This window comes from Heliangelus exortis, chromosome 3, assembly GCF_036169615.1.
Source record: "Heliangelus exortis chromosome 3, bHelExo1.hap1, whole genome shotgun sequence".
NCBI lineage: Eukaryota > Metazoa > Chordata > Aves > Apodiformes > Trochilidae > Heliangelus > Heliangelus exortis.
In genome coordinates, this window is record NC_092424.1 from 36827739 (window position 1) to 36846632 (window position 18894).

At 39.4% G+C, this 18894-nt stretch overlaps 1 protein-coding gene across 2 annotated transcripts; it reads left to right on the top strand.

The window, feature by feature from the left end:
• The first annotated feature begins 538 nt into the window (after nt 1-538).
• Nucleotides 539-11522, top strand: ETAA1 (ETAA1 activator of ATR kinase). 2 transcript variants are annotated; one of them, XM_071740214.1, is made up of 7 exons: nt 539-906; nt 1842-1979; nt 2261-2337; nt 3871-3989; nt 4302-6448; nt 8425-8566; nt 10825-11522. In XM_071740214.1, exons 1-6 carry the CDS (start codon nt 702-704, stop codon nt 8538-8540), a joined length of 2802 nt encoding a protein of 933 aa, XP_071596315.1. In that variant the 5' UTR covers nt 539-701; the 3' UTR covers nt 8541-8566; nt 10825-11522. The 2 variants fall into 2 exon arrangements, with proteins under 2 accessions (XP_071596315.1, XP_071596314.1); XM_071740213.1 differs by lacking the exon at nt 10825-11522 and having other exon boundaries at nt 8425-9584.
• The last annotated feature ends 7372 nt before the right edge of the window (nt 11523-18894 follow it).

Below are 18894 nucleotides of genomic sequence, written 5' to 3' on the forward strand. Positions count from 1 at the left end.
TGATGTAATACATACATGTGTTCGCTTTTTTTTTTTTTTTTAATAATGATGTAATATCACAGTCCCTCAGGAACTTCATGTTAATTTCTTACCTACCAGATTTGGCTTCTGTAAGTGCCTCTCTTGCCAGCCCCAGTTCCTGTGCTGGGCTGAAATGGTTTCTGCCTGTCTGTTTTCTCTTTAAGAACACTCCCAGCAGACCCTTCTAAGTCCCCAGGACCTCAGCAGAGCCCTGGGATGCCTCTGCGCTGGCGGGGGGACCCAAGGTGCGAGGAAACCTCAGAAACCTCAGAGAACACGAGGCGCCTCAGAAGAGCGCAAAGCCATTCCAGGCCAGGCCGGCATTACCACACCCCCCCCCTCTGCCGGCGGCGGCCTTCGCTCTCTTTTGCCTGAAATACTCGAGTAGAGGTTTTGATCGCGTTAGTGACGGGGCGGCCCGCGGAAGGATTCCCGGTCGGGAAAGCACCCGGGGCCAGGCGGGCGAGGGAACAAGGAGGGAAGGAGGGGCCGGCACTGCTTGTGAGGTGGAGGCCGCCGCAGTTCTCTGCCGCGTCCGCCACCCCGCCCCCGCCGTCCCGGCCCAATGGGCGCCCGAGGCGTCGCGGCGGCGGCCAATGGGCGGCTGCACGGCGGGCTCCCCGGCAACATGGCGGCGCCGGCAGCGGCGGGGTGGATGCGGCGCTGCCGCAGCGTAAGCCATGCCCGGTAGCCGGCGGAAAGGGCCCAGCCTCAGGCCCGCCGCCCTCAAGAGGCGCAGCGGCGGCGGCGAAGAGCAACACCAGCAGCAGCTCACCCGGCGGCGGCCCCCGGAACCCCCCGCGGAGGAGGAGGAGGAGGAGGCGGCCGGTGGCGCAGGCCGAGGCCTGCCCACGGGGGAGGTGGTGGCGGTGCGCGGCGCTGCAGGTACAGCGGGAGCGGCCCCGGGGCTCCTGCCCTGCCCGCCCCTCCCCGGAGGGTTGGGGGAAGAGCGGCCCGCCCGTGAGGAGGGGCCGGTGCGGTGTAAACCTCCGCTGTGTCCCGCCGTGTGTGTGGGGAAGGATCCTCTTGTCAGGGAGGGATGGAGAGCATCTTCCCGCGGCTGATACCGAGAACTGACTGAGAAGGCTGATCCTCTCGGGCAGAGGATAAAGCCTGGCCCTGCTGAACCCTCAATTGAGTGCCAAGCGTCTCCTCAGATTTGCTCCTCACGTAATCACTGCATCTTTAGAAATTATCTGTGTAGGGTTCCACACCTGTAACGTCATTTTCTAAAGGGCAGAGGTTGAGCCTTGCATAGGGTGTTCGGTTCAGCTTTACTGATAGGAGACAGCTGCAAGCTGGATGTCAATAGCTGTGTTCCTGCTTTTAACAGGCCTAGCTAAACAAGGTCCAGTGGAGACTCGGGTAGGTTGTGACCCAGAACACTTTGGGAGCCCATTAAAGTTGTGATCCAAATCAGAATCTGGGTGAAAGAGAAGGAACAAGCCAGAATGCAAAATATTCTCCCATATAGGTATACATAATTTTCTCCTTGTGTGAGCTGTAATCAATATTGTCTCAAGTATTAGAATTGACAGTTCTCATCCTTACCATCAGATTCTTAGCACAATAGGTATCAATATCATGTAATGGTGTTATCTCTGTGGTGATGTCACTGACAAAGGTATTCTGTATTAAATGTACAGGTGCAGACAATATTCCTGTTGTAAGTAAAAGAATGTTGATGAGTATTAACTTGATTTTTACTCTTAAAAGACACCTAAAGCACCTTCTTCAAGACTTTCCCTGTTCTATGTTTTGAATTATTTTGGCCTCGTATTTGTTGGTTTTTAAAAAGGATCATCTTTCTGTTTACACAGAGTCATCTTTACATAAAACACCAAAGAGATCATTGAGTAGGAAATCCCGAATACCTACTTTCAGCTCTCCTGTTAATGACACCGATATACAGCAAGAAATCTTTTGGGACCCTCATTCACCAATTGCACATACACTAGGTAATACTTACAAAACTCAGTCTTCAGGGCACCTATTTGAGGTATGCAGTGGGAATGTGCTAAAAGTTATAAAGTTTCTTTTAAAAAGGTCCCTTTCCCCTTTCTATTATTGGGGTTGTTTGGGTTTTTTTTATTATTAAAAACCCATTAATTTTTCAATGTGGTGCTGAATCGAGTTCTGATTTTAGCACATGTATTTGATTAATTTGAGCTATAAATGCACTTCTGAAACTGAATTGTTTTGCCGTTTTTAAGAAGGTTATTTTGCTTTGCTTTCATAGGCAATGGAAAAGCAAAACAGTCTACCAGGAGATGTGCAGTAGAAATTTCAGAAATTGTTAATCGTATTGCTCCACAGGTAATTATTACTTCCCATGCTCTGTGTATGCTGTGACCAAACAGAATAGCAATGCAGTATTCAGTTTTAGTGAAGGCTCAACTTTAGTTACAGTAGTCTCTTGAACACAGCAAGAACTGGGCGTGCAGAAAACGAGTAACATGTACATAAAACTGGACTGAATTAAAATTAAAAGCATAATATTTGATGGTTGCTCTTATGAGGCAAGGATGCTGTAAAAAAGGATGTATTAAGAAAGTGGACTTGCAAAAGCGCCATTTTAGAAAGTTTTGCTTTTAGAATTCAAATTACTACCCTTGGTCTTAGGGGTCTGTTGTGTTTGTTTATCCTTAATCCACTGCTCTGTTAAAAGGTAAGAGTTTCTTCACATACTAGATTTACTTTGCAGTTGTTTTTAAGCATTTTGGGTGATCATGAATGACTGCTGAAGCACAAGAACAAGAGGCAGATGAGAGAGATACTCCATGATACTATAAAGATAGTAACTTTGTTTCCTTATTCTAAACAATTTGCCATTTTGCCCTAAAAGCTATCTCTCACTGTAAACTTGATGTCCATAGCCTGGAACATAAAATACAGTGTTGGCTTATCATTTGTCTTTTACTAATTTAAAGAAAAGAATCTGTTATTCCTAAACCACTTCTGTAGTATTTAGCTTGCAAAATATGTGTGCTTATTTGACAGGGCCATGTAAAATGTATTCACTATTTGGCATATTTGTGAAAAAATATACATAAGACTTGGAAAATAACTGATAAGGGATGCCACTTTCTTTTAAATTATTACAGCTCTGTTAATAATGTAAGTAATATATTGGATTTGCAACTGTCTGTTACTCATGTTCCTTTTTCTTTGGGGGGGGAGGGGAAGAGAACCTACCTCAAACTAGTCTGCTTTTAAAGTTCAGATTGCAGTAATTTCTCAATCCAACACATGGCTCTAGCCCTCTACGCAGCTTACTGCTACACTGTTTTATCTCTTAGATTTCAGAATTCAAACCCAATCCTAAACTTTGAAGTTTTAAAACACAGTTCATTTAATTTCCTAACTTCACTTGTTTCTGTTTAAAGGCTCCTTGTATAAATGAGTTTTAATGGAGCAAGAATTTTTTTCCTGGAAGCATATAGAATATAGTTTATTTCAAGTTCTGTAATCTCTTAATGCTGCTTTAAGCAGACAGAGACAGTAGAATTCAGGTAGCTTCTTAGTAGTATACTGAACTAGATTACAGTTTGTTACATGTATTGCAGAATATGTGTAAACCTGAAGTAAACAGAGTATGAGATTTGAGCACCAAAGGAAAAATCAGTTAATTTAATAAAGTTGGTGTTTTAAATAGATATAATTAAAGTGTGCTACACTCTGAGTGTAACTATCAGCAGACAATGTTGCAGTAATCTCATTTAGCTTGTACTGGTTTAGATCATAGCTGTCAACAGTTTGATTGCTTTAGCAACTTTAATGCAAAGTGTGCATCTAGTCCAATCTTTACCTGAAGTCAGATTACTAAGCATTACAAATCTAATCATTCAGGATGAAAAAGCAGCCTGTAATGAAGGCTCCCTTTTAGGGACATGGATTGGTGAGGATGCTATTCCCTGTACACCTGGAGTAGTAAAAGTGAGACCAAGGACAAAATTAAGTTGTACAAGGTAAGTAATAGTTTTGCCTTGCCCATAACAGCTGGGCTTTCATGAACAAGGGTTTGTGGTGGTCCTTTATGTACAGTGAGCCATGTAATTGTATATTAGGATACAGAATGCTTTTAACTTTGGGCTTATCTCTTCTTAATGGGGTGTTTATTGGGAATTAAAAAAATAATTGCATACTGACTGGTTGGATTCTGTCATATTCTCTCTAGTTGTTAATTAGAGTATCAACAGTTCAGATGGTTGTGTTATTGAGCTTGGCTAAGCTTTCTCAGTAGGTCTGACTTTCTTTTCTGTATTTTTTTTTTAATCTAGAGATATTAAAATAAAAAGAAATCCTGAAGAAGAACTAATGAAATTGGCTAAGGAATTTGATAAAAATTTAGTAGAGCTAGATGCTGTTCAGGAGCAAGACAAGCTTGGTCATGACTTCATCCAGATGGCCTCAGAGTCTTTAAATACTTCTAAAGATGAAGGAAATATGAAGAACCTGAAATCACTCCATGGTGACATTTCTGAAATAGATATTGCTCTGTCCCTGAAACCAGTTGGACAGAGCACTGGCATCCCTGCTGCAGAGCCCTGTCACTCTAGCAGTCAAAAGTCTATAGACCTGGAGGCTGAAATAGCCCTTCATGCTCTTTTTGACTGCTCTACACAGAAGTGTAGTGGACGGTTGAGCCAAGAACTGTCAAGCATTTCTTTAAATAACAGTTTCCATGAAAATAAAAGCACCTTGGAAGAGGAATGCCTTCCTGAGCATATTGAAGATAAAGAACGTGATAGTTCAGAGGCAAATAAAAAAGATACCCCATGTGCACTAGGAAGCAGGAACCAGACTTTTCCAAAACCTGATATTCACATGGTAACAAGAAAAAACCCTAGTTCTTTGAAGACACAAGTTGTTGTCTCCAGTAAGCTTGCTGGAGTAGTTAATGATGATTTTGATGACTGGGATACAGATTTGTTGGCAGATGACTCTTTTGTGATGCAAATAACCCAAAATCCTGAATTGCTAAGTACTGAAGAAGCACCACCTACTTCTACAAATCCATCTGTGCAGGGTTTCAGTGATAGTAACAGAACAAAGGAAAGAAGTAATTGTAATTCAGTAACTTATTTGGGGAGTGTACACAAATCTAACAGTTTTCAGTTTTCACCTTTGAAACATTCTAGTAAAATCACACAAAATGTTGCAAAATCTCTGTCTTTACAAAAGCCATATACTAAGACAGAAAACTCAAACACAGAGACTGTAACCTTTCATTGCAAAGGTGATGTTAAGCCAGATGAAATAAATTCTATTTGGAAAAATGCTCAAAACAGTGATTTGAACTATGTTCCTGTTTCAGCACAATCTCAAATTAAGAATGGAAATGAAACTATTCAGCCTAAAGGTGATCCTCTTCCTCTTTTTCCTCCAAGATCTAGTCCTCATAAACAACAGATTGAAAAACCTGGCAATAACTTACACATTTTCTGTCAGTCATCCAGTGTTTCTACCAGTGTGAAACCTAATGATCTAACTAAAGTGGTTAAACAAGCTCATACAGGTCACTTAAATCATACTGAAATACCAAAGAAATGTCCTCTGTCATTTGATGACTGGAAGGAACCAAAATTCTCTGATGAAGTATTAGATATGTTTTGTGAATCCAATAGTCTTTGGGATACAAACTGTGAAGATGATGAATTGTTGTACCGGGTGTGTGATGATATAGAAAAGCAGACTCGGAGTCAGGAGGTTAAACAAGGAAATGAAAGAGCTAAACCTCCTCAAGGAGCCAGTATCAATTCCAGATCAAATGCTGATAACAGCTTCCCATCACCTAAGCAAGGACTACCTGATTGCCTCTTGGCACAAAAAGCAAATGCAAAACAGGATACTGTCTCACTAAGTGATTCCTGTAGGAATTCATCAAAGGTTACACGTGGGCTGGCCACAACAGGTCACGTAGTGAACTGTAAAAATGTCTCAAATTCTGTAACTGTGATCCCAGGTCCTCCTATGGAGTGTAAATACAAACTGTCTACAAACTGTCATCAAGCTGCTTCTGAAGATTCTACAAAGACTGTTTCAGGAAAATGGTACAGGTCAAATTCTGTGCCAGCAGGACAGACTGGTTCTGAAAAAAGTCCTGCTAATGCAGTAAACCTTGTTAGCAGCAAAACATTAGACAGTCCAGATCTTTTGTGTAATATGGGAAAGATGTCAAACAACAGTTCTGGAAACAAAACATCGCTTATGCCCTCAAAGTTTAAGTTCCGAAAGACTAACAGTTCTGAAAGTGTTTTTCACATCGAGTCTGAAAATCCAGGGATTCATTCTGGCATTGGAATTACTCTTCAGGGTTTGGAAGAAAGTAAGAATCAGGTGAATGTGACTTTACACAGCAAGCTTGACAATAAGAAACCACCTTTCAAGAGGCATCTTTCAGAGTCTTTTGCACTACCTACATCAGGTATTTGTCTTTACTGAATAACTGGTTTTGCTGGTTTTCTTACTGTAAGCAGGATGTCAGAGAAATGTATACTGTACTCAGACTTACAACGGGCTTCAATATTTATCCATTCAGTTTAAGTTTAAGTAGATTATCTGATGAGAATTTGAAGGGGTTTTTCTCCAAAACAAAATGGTTGTCACACATCTTTTGAATTCCTGGAGTTTTTTCTGTTTCACACTTTCATTCCACTTCTCTGAGTACTTCACACTCTTTCTCCATACACACTTGCAATCACTAGGATCAGGTATAGGCTGACTGCAGCAGTCAGCGTAACATCTTCCTAAACTGTTATCTAAAAGTACTACTATATGATGTATGATGTATTTTACATTCATAGAAAAAAAAATATTTATATATATATATAATATATATATGATATATATTCAAATATGATATATTTGATATGCAATAAGTGTTGGTAGTGTGAATCAGTTTTTTAATTTACACTTCATCATGAAAAACATGAACAATTACTTTTCTTAGACCTGATTCATAAAGCCCCACTTAATGGTAGGGCAGGGAAAGAAGGCAGCAAATGATATAGAAATTTTTGTTTGTTTGCTTGTTTGTTTGTTTTTAATATGGAACAGTTAGAAACTAGACACTTCTGAAACTTTGGCCTGTATTGTTCTGTCTGAAACTGTCAATGAAATATTCTTGTGTTATCAGTCTAAACACTAACATTTTCTTTCAGCTAGAGGGAGGGTCAGTCGCTTTTCCAGCAGTAGTCTGTAATTTTCCATTCATTGGTGTTACTTGCTAAGAGAATGTAGAACCAGTCAAGTGCTAATCAGTCTTGTTTCTACTTGATCTCATGGCTTGGTGAAGTTTTAATCAATACTAATTTTGATAAAATGTGTCCTCAAAGTGTACTATGTGAGCCTCAATTTTCAGGACGCACTGCTAAGCAACAGCAAAAATTCCTGCAAACTATCAGCCAGCATTATTTGAAGAATCAGTATTTCATCTGTGTTTCTTCCCCAGCAAAGCAGCAGATAAATGGAAAGTAGCAATTTCAGATGTTAATGGGGAAGGGAGAAGAGAGATAACTAGTCATTCTATGGAATATTCTAGAGAAAAAGAACAAAAAAGAATAGCATAGGTTTTCTTTACAGATGATCCACAACTGTCCTCATCTTAAATTTTTGGTGAAAGGACATCACTGTAACAAAAGGTGAATGTTAAGTGGTCCTTTCAAAAAACGATAATTTTTCATGGACACTATTTCTTTTTTTAAGAAGCAAAAAGACCCCTTGTTTTATTTATTCACTTTGAAAGACTGCTTCTTAAAAATACTGTAATTGGAAAGTGGTGTAAGAAAGTGGCAAAAATCTTGACATAGAGTTTTTCTGTTGGTTCCAGTGAGGTCAAGATTTTATTGTATGGGAATTTATAGTTCTGTAGCACAACATATAAAATATTATGCTTAGCTATCATGTTCTTGTCTCCTCTGTCAATTTTTATTGCTACTTTTGACCTTTTTTCAACCTTTCTGGTTTTATTTGTGTGACACCTGTACTGTATCTGACCCCTGTGTCTATACCATCTCCATGCCCATATTTCTGCCTAACTCCCTAAATTGTAGAGCCCTTTTCAGTCTGAGAGCCTTAACTTTCTTAACCCATCACCATCTCCTATGTTGACTCCTGATGTCACAAAGTTCATTTGAAGGGCAGCCAAGTAAAATTTCCTTGAAGCAAATGTCTGCATCCCAGTATTTTCATTGGGAGGTAGTAGTCAGTAGCACTACAAAGGTCATGCATCTTATCCCCCTTCCTGCCTTGGGGACAGGATAGATGAGCCATTTTTTACTTGGGTGCCTGGCATGTCAGAATAGTGTGCTCTTGCCATAGATCTTCAAACACTGAAAAAGGTAACTTAAAATGCATATTGAAAAAACTTGAAGGCTCCTAATACATATTTTTTGTTTACAGTGTCTATGGTGGAACAAAAAAATAGAAAATGTTCTCAAGAAGAGATTGAAAGAAAGAAACAGGAAGCTCTTGCACGAAGGAAATCCAGGATGCAGGCATTCTTTAAAGATGCTTGAATTTGGAGTTTATTTTTGTCTATGGAGTAAGTTTTTGGGAAGGGAATATTGTAATGCTGGAAGACACTTTAAAAATTCTGTTAACAGCTATTGACAGCAAGCTTTTTCTGTTTCTTAATTGGAAAAAATCTTGACCTGAATCATAATCAATAGTATTTAGTCTGAAGTGTTTGTATAAACACATAAGTGTAAGATGCCAAAACCAGACTGCATTTGTTTTGGCTGTATTTTTTTTATTGCATTGTAATCTATATGAAGACCCTGAAGTACATCCAGACTGAGAAATACTAACATCTGCTCTCAGGTAGAAGAAGTTTTTAAGTTTTCATTTAAAGAAAGTACAATCTAGAAAACATTCAACATCAGAAAACTAACAGAAATGAACAGGATTACAAATGTGTGTTCAATTTGTCACTATTACCTTAGGTAAGAATTGTACATAGTGAATGAAGAATTTAATATAAAATTTCATAATGTGAAAAAGCATCCTGGGAAGGATATTTGATTTGATTATTTTATTATTTTTTAAATTCCCTCCTTAAAGAGTTCAAGATACTCTAGCTGAAAAAAATTGGACCACTTTTTTCTAAATATGCATTACCAATCTAATTAAAGGGAACTTATGTCATTTTACTGAACCATGAGCAATATACAATACTCCAGGTGAAATCTCAACTATGAATCAGCTTAGCCTTATGGGTTGTACATATTTTTCAGACTAAAGACTGTTAAAACATAAAAATGCAATGTCATGTCAGCGTAACGGAGGCTGATAGAATTTTTGATGTGATAGATGGGTGCAGAGCTCAAACTGCAAAAACTGCCTGTGGGTAAGCTGCAAGATATTTTTCAGCTGAGAAATGCTAATATGTAAACATGTGACAATATGAAAAGTGACTGTAATTTTTCTTTGTAAATATATAACTTTGAAATGTACCAAAGGTTAGAGGAAGCTTTGGTTTCTGTAGTATGCACCATTTTTGTAATGCCTAAAAATGTATGTATTGTATATTTGTAAATAACCATTAAATTTTTTTACATTTTTCTGGTCTGTTCTGGAAAACACTACAGAAACTGGTAAAAGGGATTGGAATGGGAATTCTATATGGTCTTTACCTGATCGCTCTCTCTTGGTAATTTTCCCAGTTACTCTGTGCCTCAATATTTTACCAATAGTGGTGACAAAGTACTTCCTTTGATCCATTTAAACTAGAAATCCTTGGTGGATGGACTGGTTCTACACAGTCATCTGCAGGAGAGTCTTGAAATACTTCACTATAATGCTTTTCAAAGTAGTGAATTTGCTTTTTTATTAACCACTATTCTGGTTGCTGGCTAGTTGATGATGAAATCAAATACCCAGGCTCACCAAAGATTCTGCTGGTGCCCAGCACACATTCTGCAGTCTGTGGCAGCAGCTCCCTGTCCTGCCAGCTCCAGTCATTGTGCAATGACTGATCTGACTTACTGATCTGACTGAAAATGAATACAGAAAGAATGTTTTCAGCTTTTCAAATAACTGCATCATAATAATACACTTAACAGGTAATATGAGACTGCAAGACTCCTCATTGTGTTATCAAGCCTTTGCTAGCAGTGTTCAAACAGTTCACAAGAGAGAAGATGCAGTATGTTCATATAACAAATAAAAGCATACCCTAAATCATGGCTGTTGCAAAAGCAGTATTTGCACTGAGGATGTAGTTTGATCTGTGTATCTGAGGGCTATGCTTGTCTTTTGTGCTCTAGGAAAATCTAAACTATTGGGTAACTTGCCAGATACACTATTAGCCAAGAAAGTGACACTGAAGACTGAAAAAAGTCTTCTACTATCAGTATTTAATATGAGTTATAGAACTGGCTTTTGATGTACTGATACACAAGAACATCAAATCTTACTGAGAAAGATAAAAGGCATTTGCTAGGACTGTTCAGCTTATCAGCCCTTCCCTCCCCAGGATATTTCTGTAGAAATAAATCGATAAAGGAACCAGGATAATACTTATTTTCAAGGCTAATATAGTTAATTATACTTATTTGAGAAGATGAGATAACTGGAAAGGGAGGAGCTGTTCTGGGAGCTGGAGAGTATTTTTTTAGGAAGGTTTCCTTCTCTGACGCTGAAGGTTTGATACTGGGATAAATAGTAGATAACATAACGTGAAATACAGACTAAGCACATCATGGCTTTACATGCTCAGCCTCCAGAATCACACATCCTGAATGCCTGCCTCTTTATCCTTGAGCCCACTCCAAGTTTAAAACCAGCTGCCTGCCCTTCCAGGTGATGCTGACTTTGCCAGTGCCCAGGACAGAAAGGCCCTGGAGCTACCTGCCTAAAATGACACTACTGGGCTCCCTTTGAGAAAAGGATAAGAATATACTTGCTCATCCTTCAAAACAAGCACCTAAACAACCCTCTATCTCCTGAGCTGTAAAATAAGAGTTCTATATATGATTAGGGGTGATAAGGGGAATTCTGTTGCCCCAAGAGGTGTGGAAAGGACCCTTTGAAAACTTCCCAGTCAGGGGAAGACACAAGGTACTTTTTGACCAATTACAGTCACTTACTTAGCCAAGTACTTTGTGCTGCTTAACCATATTTAAAGAACCTGTGTGTGAAACACATTAATTTTAATAGTTTGCAGCAAATGCTTCCTAAAAAAACAGTGTGAAACACGTTAATTTTAATAGTTTGCAGCAAATGCTTGCACCACCCTCCCCTATTAAACTATTCATAATAGTGGGGATTTGATTTTTAGTTTTCTAAGAAATATTATACTGAAAACCTGTAACTTGTTTTTTCTTCAACTTTACTTTCCAAACACAAATCACAAGTTCTTGGGATCATTGTTGCTTAACTGATGTTGAGACAAACTGCAAAGATTTTTTTGGTCGAGCATTCCCAAATGCCCTACCATACGATCTCTCAGTTAACAAATTGGAGAGTCCCTTCTTGTTGACTTGACACTACTTACTGGAAACAGAAAAATAATTCTTGCATTAAAATGAAACTATATAATTTTTATTGAGTAAGTTTGATAAAAGTGAAAAACTTGAGAACACTTCAACTCCATACAGTTTCATTACTGGAGTCAGTGCAGGGAGAAGATTCATTGGGGATCAGAGATAGTTACAAAGAAGAATCTCCACACTATCAAAATAAAATTCCATTAGCAAGAAATTTTTTGTCTTTAAAAAAATCAATAGACTCATATTGATTGGTCAGAAACAGCCAAAAGACTAAAAGAATAAATCTCATGAGAAATAAACTTCCTAGCTATGTGTGCATTGGAAGGGTACACACCAAGCATCTTTCTTGTCAGTGCCTTTGTTCCAAGGGCCAGTCTTGCCCTTCACCTCTCCCTGCTACACGGGTATCAGCAGAGTGCTGGATATGGACCCAGCCCAGCAGACAGGGTGGCATACTGACATTGACAGGGGTTCATGACAAAGAGTTTAACATCTGCCAGATTTTCAAACATCTGTATAGTAAAGCCAGCAACCCAGCTGGGGTGTGGCTACTCAGCACTGGTGAGGCCACACCTCAAGTACTGTGTCCAGTTCTGGGCCCCTCAGTTCAGGAAGGATATCGAGGTCCTGGAGCAGGTCCAAAGGAGGGCAACCAGGCTGGTGAAGGGACTCGAGCACAGATCCTATGAGGAGAGGCTGAGGGAGCTGGGGCTGTTCAGCCTGGAGAAGAGGAGGCTCAGAGGAGACCTCATCACTCTCTACAACTCCCTGAAAGGAGGGTGTAGCCAGGTGGGGGTTGGTCTCTTTTCCCAGGCAACCTTCAGCAAGACAAGAGGGCACGGTCTCAAGTTGTGCCGGGGGAGGTTTAGGTTGGACATTAGAAAGAATTTCTTTACTAAGAGGGTGATCAAGCATTGGAATGGGCTGCCCCGGGAAGTGGTGGATTCTCCGTCCCTGGAGATATTTAAAAAGAGACTGGATGTGGCACTCAGTGCCATGGTCTGGTAACTGCAGTGGTAGTGGATCAAGGGTTGGACTTGATGATCTCTGAGGTCCCTTCCAGCCCAGCCTATTCTATGATTCTAAGATTCTATGATACAGATGGATCTGTGCCTCATAACCTGAGGGGTCATTTCAGGCGCTCTTATGGCAGTCGGTGATGCAGAGAGGGCAGTTCAGACGTTAGGTGCCTGCACTAAGTTGCAGATGTGCTTGGCTCCACATCAACAAAAGCAGCCATCTGCCCAGCAGATATTTTAGGGATGAGGTAGAGGGCCTAGACAGCTGCTCTGCAGTCAGTGGGCAGCCAGCAGCTTCAGAGAGCAGATGAGAAGTGCAAGAGCTGCTGCCCTACTCCTTGTTCCCATGTCACATTCCCTCTCCTTACCACTGAGGAAAGAAGTTGAGCATCAGCCTTGTGACCCCACAGATTGTACAGGTTATGCTCAGCATCTCTCATGCTTCCTGGTAAGCTCTTGGTGACCCACTGATACTGTATGTGCCTTACTCATCCAATCTTGCAGTAGACAACAGATCTTCATTAGGAAAGTATCTACATAATTTTAATGAATTACTACATATGTACGCCTAAGAAGTTTGGTACTTCAGTAGCTGACATTTCACTATGAAGTCACATCTTCCTCCAGGCAAAAAAAGACCTATACAAATAGTAACAGCAATCTTAAATACTTTCTAAATTAAATTATGACTGTCATGTTTCATTATAAATTAATTGATTACTGTTTGCTTAAGCACTCATCTTCCTTTCATTCAGAGCATAGTAATTTTTCCATGAGCAGAGCAATCAGTAAGCTTAAGCTGGAATGTAAATGGAACTCCTGTACATCCCCGTATCTGAATATAATTTTTATTCCACAGATATGGAAGCATTTCACAATGAGTGATGTTACTAAAATCCAAGGATTCTCTGTTTCAAGTAAAACCTGTGGTGGCTTTTTTCCTTTTAGGAAAGGCATGATATGATCAGGTAGAGGATCCATTCAACATTATCTGTATCTGAATTTATGTGTTCTGGAATATACATAGATACATTCACACCCTTCCAGTTTACAATGGTGAGGGATTATGTTTAAAGCATTTGAGAAATTTAGTAGCATTGGGGTTTTATTGTGTTAGTTGTATCAGATTTTCAGAGAGGCCAGCATCCAGCAGCTCTTCAAATTTTAGCCTATAGGGCTAAAATTAATCTTAAGGCTGTAGTTCAGGAATAGCAATGTAATCTTATACTACATGTACCACTTATTACATCTAGAGCTTTATACCCAGAGGAATAACATAGATGAATTCATTGATTATATCTTTTTAAGCCTAAAAAGAGCTACAATTTGTCAGGGAAGAATAGCTGGAAGCAACAGATAGTGACCTAAATAGTAGAATTCCAAAGATAAAATAGAAGAAAATGAACACAAATGCTTTCTTGTTTGAGAGCTGCATTGTCTGCAACACACTCCAGTGAATCCAGAGCTTGTGGAAGAGGCCAAGGCAGATATAATCCGTGGAACTAAAAATGACAGCCTGAGTAAGTAGCCATCAAAAACGAAGCTTGGAAGACTCTGGCAATTGTGCTGTGAATCATAACTGCAATATTTGTTCAAAGCTTTGGTTACTATGCATACTGATGGTTTTGTCAGAGCAGTCAGAAAAGTCCTGCCTCATAAAACACTTATGGGTAATGTAGTGTTCTTGTGGACCTAAATACAAATTTCTGTGACTACTGTCTGGGCATAATTTCAGTATGGTAGCTGGCAAACCATTAAGGGCCCAATTCTACTCTTGCAGAAATTTCATTAGAGCAGCGGAGGTAACGGGGTGACTCAGGCAAATAAAGAATCAAGCCCAGGCATTTCATTATTTAAGTAGTTTCTGTCTTTAAGACGATAATCTAGTAAAACAGCATTTATCAGAAAATTTTATTGTTTATGCAAAATTTGAAAGGCTTTTTTTGGGAAAAAAGGTTGCATTTACACACAACTTTTAAAAGCCACAGTTAACAGCTTTGACCTTGAACAATGTAATTAACAGAGGTGAGGAAAGGACTAGAGGATTTATAGATTTCCTTTTTAATGAGGCCGTCTGCTCTTTGCAGATTTTCCTCACTGAAGGAAAAACTTCATTCAGGTTTTAACCCTGGAAAATTAGGTCCTATGTAGACACAGGAATGAAGCTTTGCCACAGTTTGTGTTAACAGAAGACTGACCGTTCCAAATAAAATATCATAGTCTAACTAACCAGAGCAATTTAGGTTTTGGTTATTATTTTTTTCTCTCTGAGCAGGGTGGGATTTTTTACATGCCTAAACCTGAGCACCTGCTTGGCACAGTTTGCAGAATGGTGGCTGTAGGGCCAAGTGTGTAAGGCAATTTAAGCACCTGGGGAAGTTATTCATGGCAAGTCAGATCTGTGATTCTCAATGACAGGAAAAAGATTGTTTTTGAATATCCCACGGACATCTAGCTGCACCTTTGGGTGTTAAAGAGACATCCAGAAAGCTGAACCTCTAACAAAGAGCCAACATAGTGAGAGAAAGGAAACAGTTCTCCAAGGCTTGCAGGACAGTTTCGAAACATGTGGAAACATCAATAATGATTTGCAAAAGACTTTTTTTTTTTTTTTTTTTTTTTTTTTTTAAATAATTAGCTCTCCTGTTCTACAGCAAAAGCCTGAAATTTATGCTTAGAAATATCAGAGATCTTAATTCCTTTCTTCCTGGTTGTTTCTCATGGACTACACTGCACTTGAATAAGGCCAGATGTTTTTATAAGCTCTAACGCTGTAGATGAAGATGACATTAATTTCAGTAACTACTTTGTTACTCAACTTGAATAGGTGTTAGCAATTAATAAATGAAACCAAATTTTATGTTTTCCGTGTCTCTTGTTCAATTTTCAGCATGCTGACTTGTGTGTCTTCAACATAAGCTACTCATCAGAAGTGGCAGTCAGACCAGCAATACCTCAGTTTCTAGTATAAAACATCAGAAGATACCAGAAGATTTTATGTTTCTTTCTGTCCAAATCTGAAATGGCTTTTTTTTGAAACTCCTTGAGGCTTTTTTTCTCTCCATCTGTAACTGTAATCCCTCACTGTCTGATGTGGCTGTTAAACATGCTCTGCAGATCAAACTAGAAACCATGTCCTATTAATGTTTTCACAACAACCAGACTCCAGCTCCTTTATGGAATACTGGAGCTATCTACCAAGTTTCAAATCCACATTTACTTGTAGTGAGATCTTTAACTCAGATATATCCTAATGCATAAGTCATTCACTCCTGACATTTAAGGATCCCAAGTTTGATGTGTTAAAGCTGTACAATCTGTAATCTGTGGATAAGGGGTGGGGAATACCTGGACTGCTTCTAAAGGAGGCATGCAGGGTGAGCAAGAACAGCAAGTTCATATATGCTATACAGCAACTTATGTATGTGACATTGCTTCATCACCGATGAAAAATTTCTAGAGGTCAAAAAAGTCTGAATACACAAATCTTGACAATATAACACATTAAAAAGAGCCCGACTAAGTGACAGTTTTCCCGTAGATAACCACAGACATAGGAAGAGAAGTTGGAGGACAACCTGTAGAAAGAGTTCTGAAGGCAAATGGAAAGAAATTTGAAGATGGTTTAAGATAATGTCAGTCAGTGTAGACCAGATAAAAACAGACCCTTTTTCATTTTCTCAAGAAAGTTTGAGGCACCAATGAAACTACATAAAACACCTGCTAGTTATAAAAATGTCAAGCAAGCATCCATTTGGGAAATGGAAGGATACAAACATTCATGAAAGGGCAAGAGATTCTTGGAAGACATGTCGGATATATTTGTCATCTCAGAAATTTGCCTGTCTGTGTTCCAGAAAAAACACAAGTAGTTTTGTGAGCACTGAAAGTAATCAAGCCTGATTTCCTACAGACTAATTAATGGAGTTTTTAAACGATGCAAGTTCCAGTTGAGGCTTTTTTGGTTGAGTTCCATAGCACGAGAATCCAGTGTGGATTCTCTAGGGACCAATAAAAATGAATGTACACCTGAGCTCTTCTGCAGACACAAGGGGTTTTTTAGACTTTCTCCTCCATCATCCCCCTCAGTTTCATCATACTTCTGAAAAATACCATAATTTTTTAGACTCTCTAAAGAGCTGACCCTTTTCTCCCTCAGACTACTCAGTGGAATTTCCTCATCCTTTTCACTTAATGGTAGTGTTGTACCCATGACGGCTTGAACACATACAAGAAAAGATTACTTCCACTCTCCAAACCTGCCTAATTTTTGTTATTCACAGGAGAAGTCTTGCAGTTCACTAAGTAACAAGTGATTTGATGTTAGCTTTTTACCTTTGAAAGAGAAAAGATAGGAGAGGGCCTGAAGCTTTCATTCCTTGTCAAGCTTCATGTGAGACCCTGTGCTTTTCTCCATGTTGTTGTCAGTCAGCCACCTTGCTGCTGCTGGAAGCAATGCCACTCTGCTTGCTCCATTGCTTGCTGAAACCAGCAGTCCTGCCCTGATATATATATATATATATTTATATGTAAGTATTAATATTTTGATTAATTTTCTACACAGGAATATTTATCAGTTAAAATCAAGAAGTAAATCTATTTTTAAATGAAGCCAGCTTTAGTATTTACTGCAGCTTAATGACAACTTTAGACAAGAATTTAATTACACAGAGTCAGCATACCATATATATTGTAGGGATGTACCATGGGACTTATTTTAAAGTGTAATTTAGAGTGTAACTTTTAGACTGCTCCTCAATATGAACTTAAATCAAAACATTTCCACTGGTGGAGCACATTCTTCAAAACTGATTACAAAAGTAGCCACCGTACTAATGAAGGCTTACTTTAATTTTATGTGTTATGGTATAAATGACTTGCAAGAACACTCTTGGGAAGTTGCACAGTAAATTAATATCTTTAAACCTAAAAACTGCAAGGGAAATATTTTTTCATGGGGACTTTCTTTTTACTTAGAAATATATCTTTTTGTAGGACAGTTTTGTATCTCTTGCAATTCACATACCACATCCAGAAAATACATAGAAATGCCGTGCTGTGCTTTGCAGAACCAGCGTACCCTGAGGGACGGATAACAGAGGAGGACTCCAGAACCTGAGGTTTTCCTCCCTCCTTCTCACTGCCAGCTTTCTGCTGCTCTCAAGAAGTTTATAAAGGCCAGTGATGGTTTCTTTGTACATCAATACCCTTCGCTTTGCCAGCACCATTCATGGTGTTACGAGGAGAGGGAAGTGCCCTGAAATATCTGAATTTCAGGGCCTTGCCATGAAAATGCTACACATCTGCACAGCTGCACCCCACCACAGGGAGACATGAACTGCCTCTGTGAATACACAGAAACAAGCTGTGTTTAACAGTCTAGCCATACAATTAAATTCTTATTTACACTGATTTCATTTCAGTGCAATGGATAAAAACTGTTGCTCTGTGAAAATATTTTAGGCCCTGCCTAAACAAGGCTGCTGTCCAGTTTTTTAACAAACTTATTTCAATATAAGAGTGGCTGACACCATTCCCTGACTAAACAATTTCTAGAAGAAAAAGTAAGTCAGTCAGCACAACACTCTTGGGTAGATGAGGAGCTAGGCTTATTCCAGGATGTAACTGCTTAAAGATGCAGACCCGAATGAAATGCACTATACCAAAACACAAATTCCACTTTTAATTATCTTGTGTGGCAACTTTCTAGTGGGCATTACTTCCAGATCTTTATTTAGGTAAAAATAGCTATATTGCAAATTGCTATGGCACCATTCCATTGTAAGGTTATGCCAGGCATATGCTCAAGGATGTTTCCACTTTATAGACAAGCGTGCTATCTCCTAACTGCTCCAAAGGCATCTAAAAAAAGATATACATCCATATAGTGCCATAACAGCTCCACAGGAACTCTAACTAGCCATGAGTAAATAAGGCCCATAACCAAAAACGCTGAGCAGCACCTCTGTTGGTGTAAATTGTTGCAGCTCCTCTGTGGAGCTGGGGACATTTTATGCAACCAGAGGATTTGTTCCTTTGAATGCACAGAATGTCAACCTACAGTACATAAAACATCCTTGCACAGCAGGAATGTGCAAACTTTCCTTTGAGCTCAGCGGGAAACCTGATTACAGTGGGAAACTGGAGTGATTTCTCACTCCAGCCCCAAAGGTGTGCTTCCCCTTTTATTGGTCAAGATAGCCATTTGCAATGGTCCACTGGGTATCAGAGAGATGCCCTTTTAAGTTCCTTTCTAAGATATAATCTAACTGTATCTGGAAAAATTTACTTGCACCTGGAGTTGCACTCAGAAAGTCAGACAGACTTTTAGGTGCTCTGAGATAAATGCAGTACTGCACAGC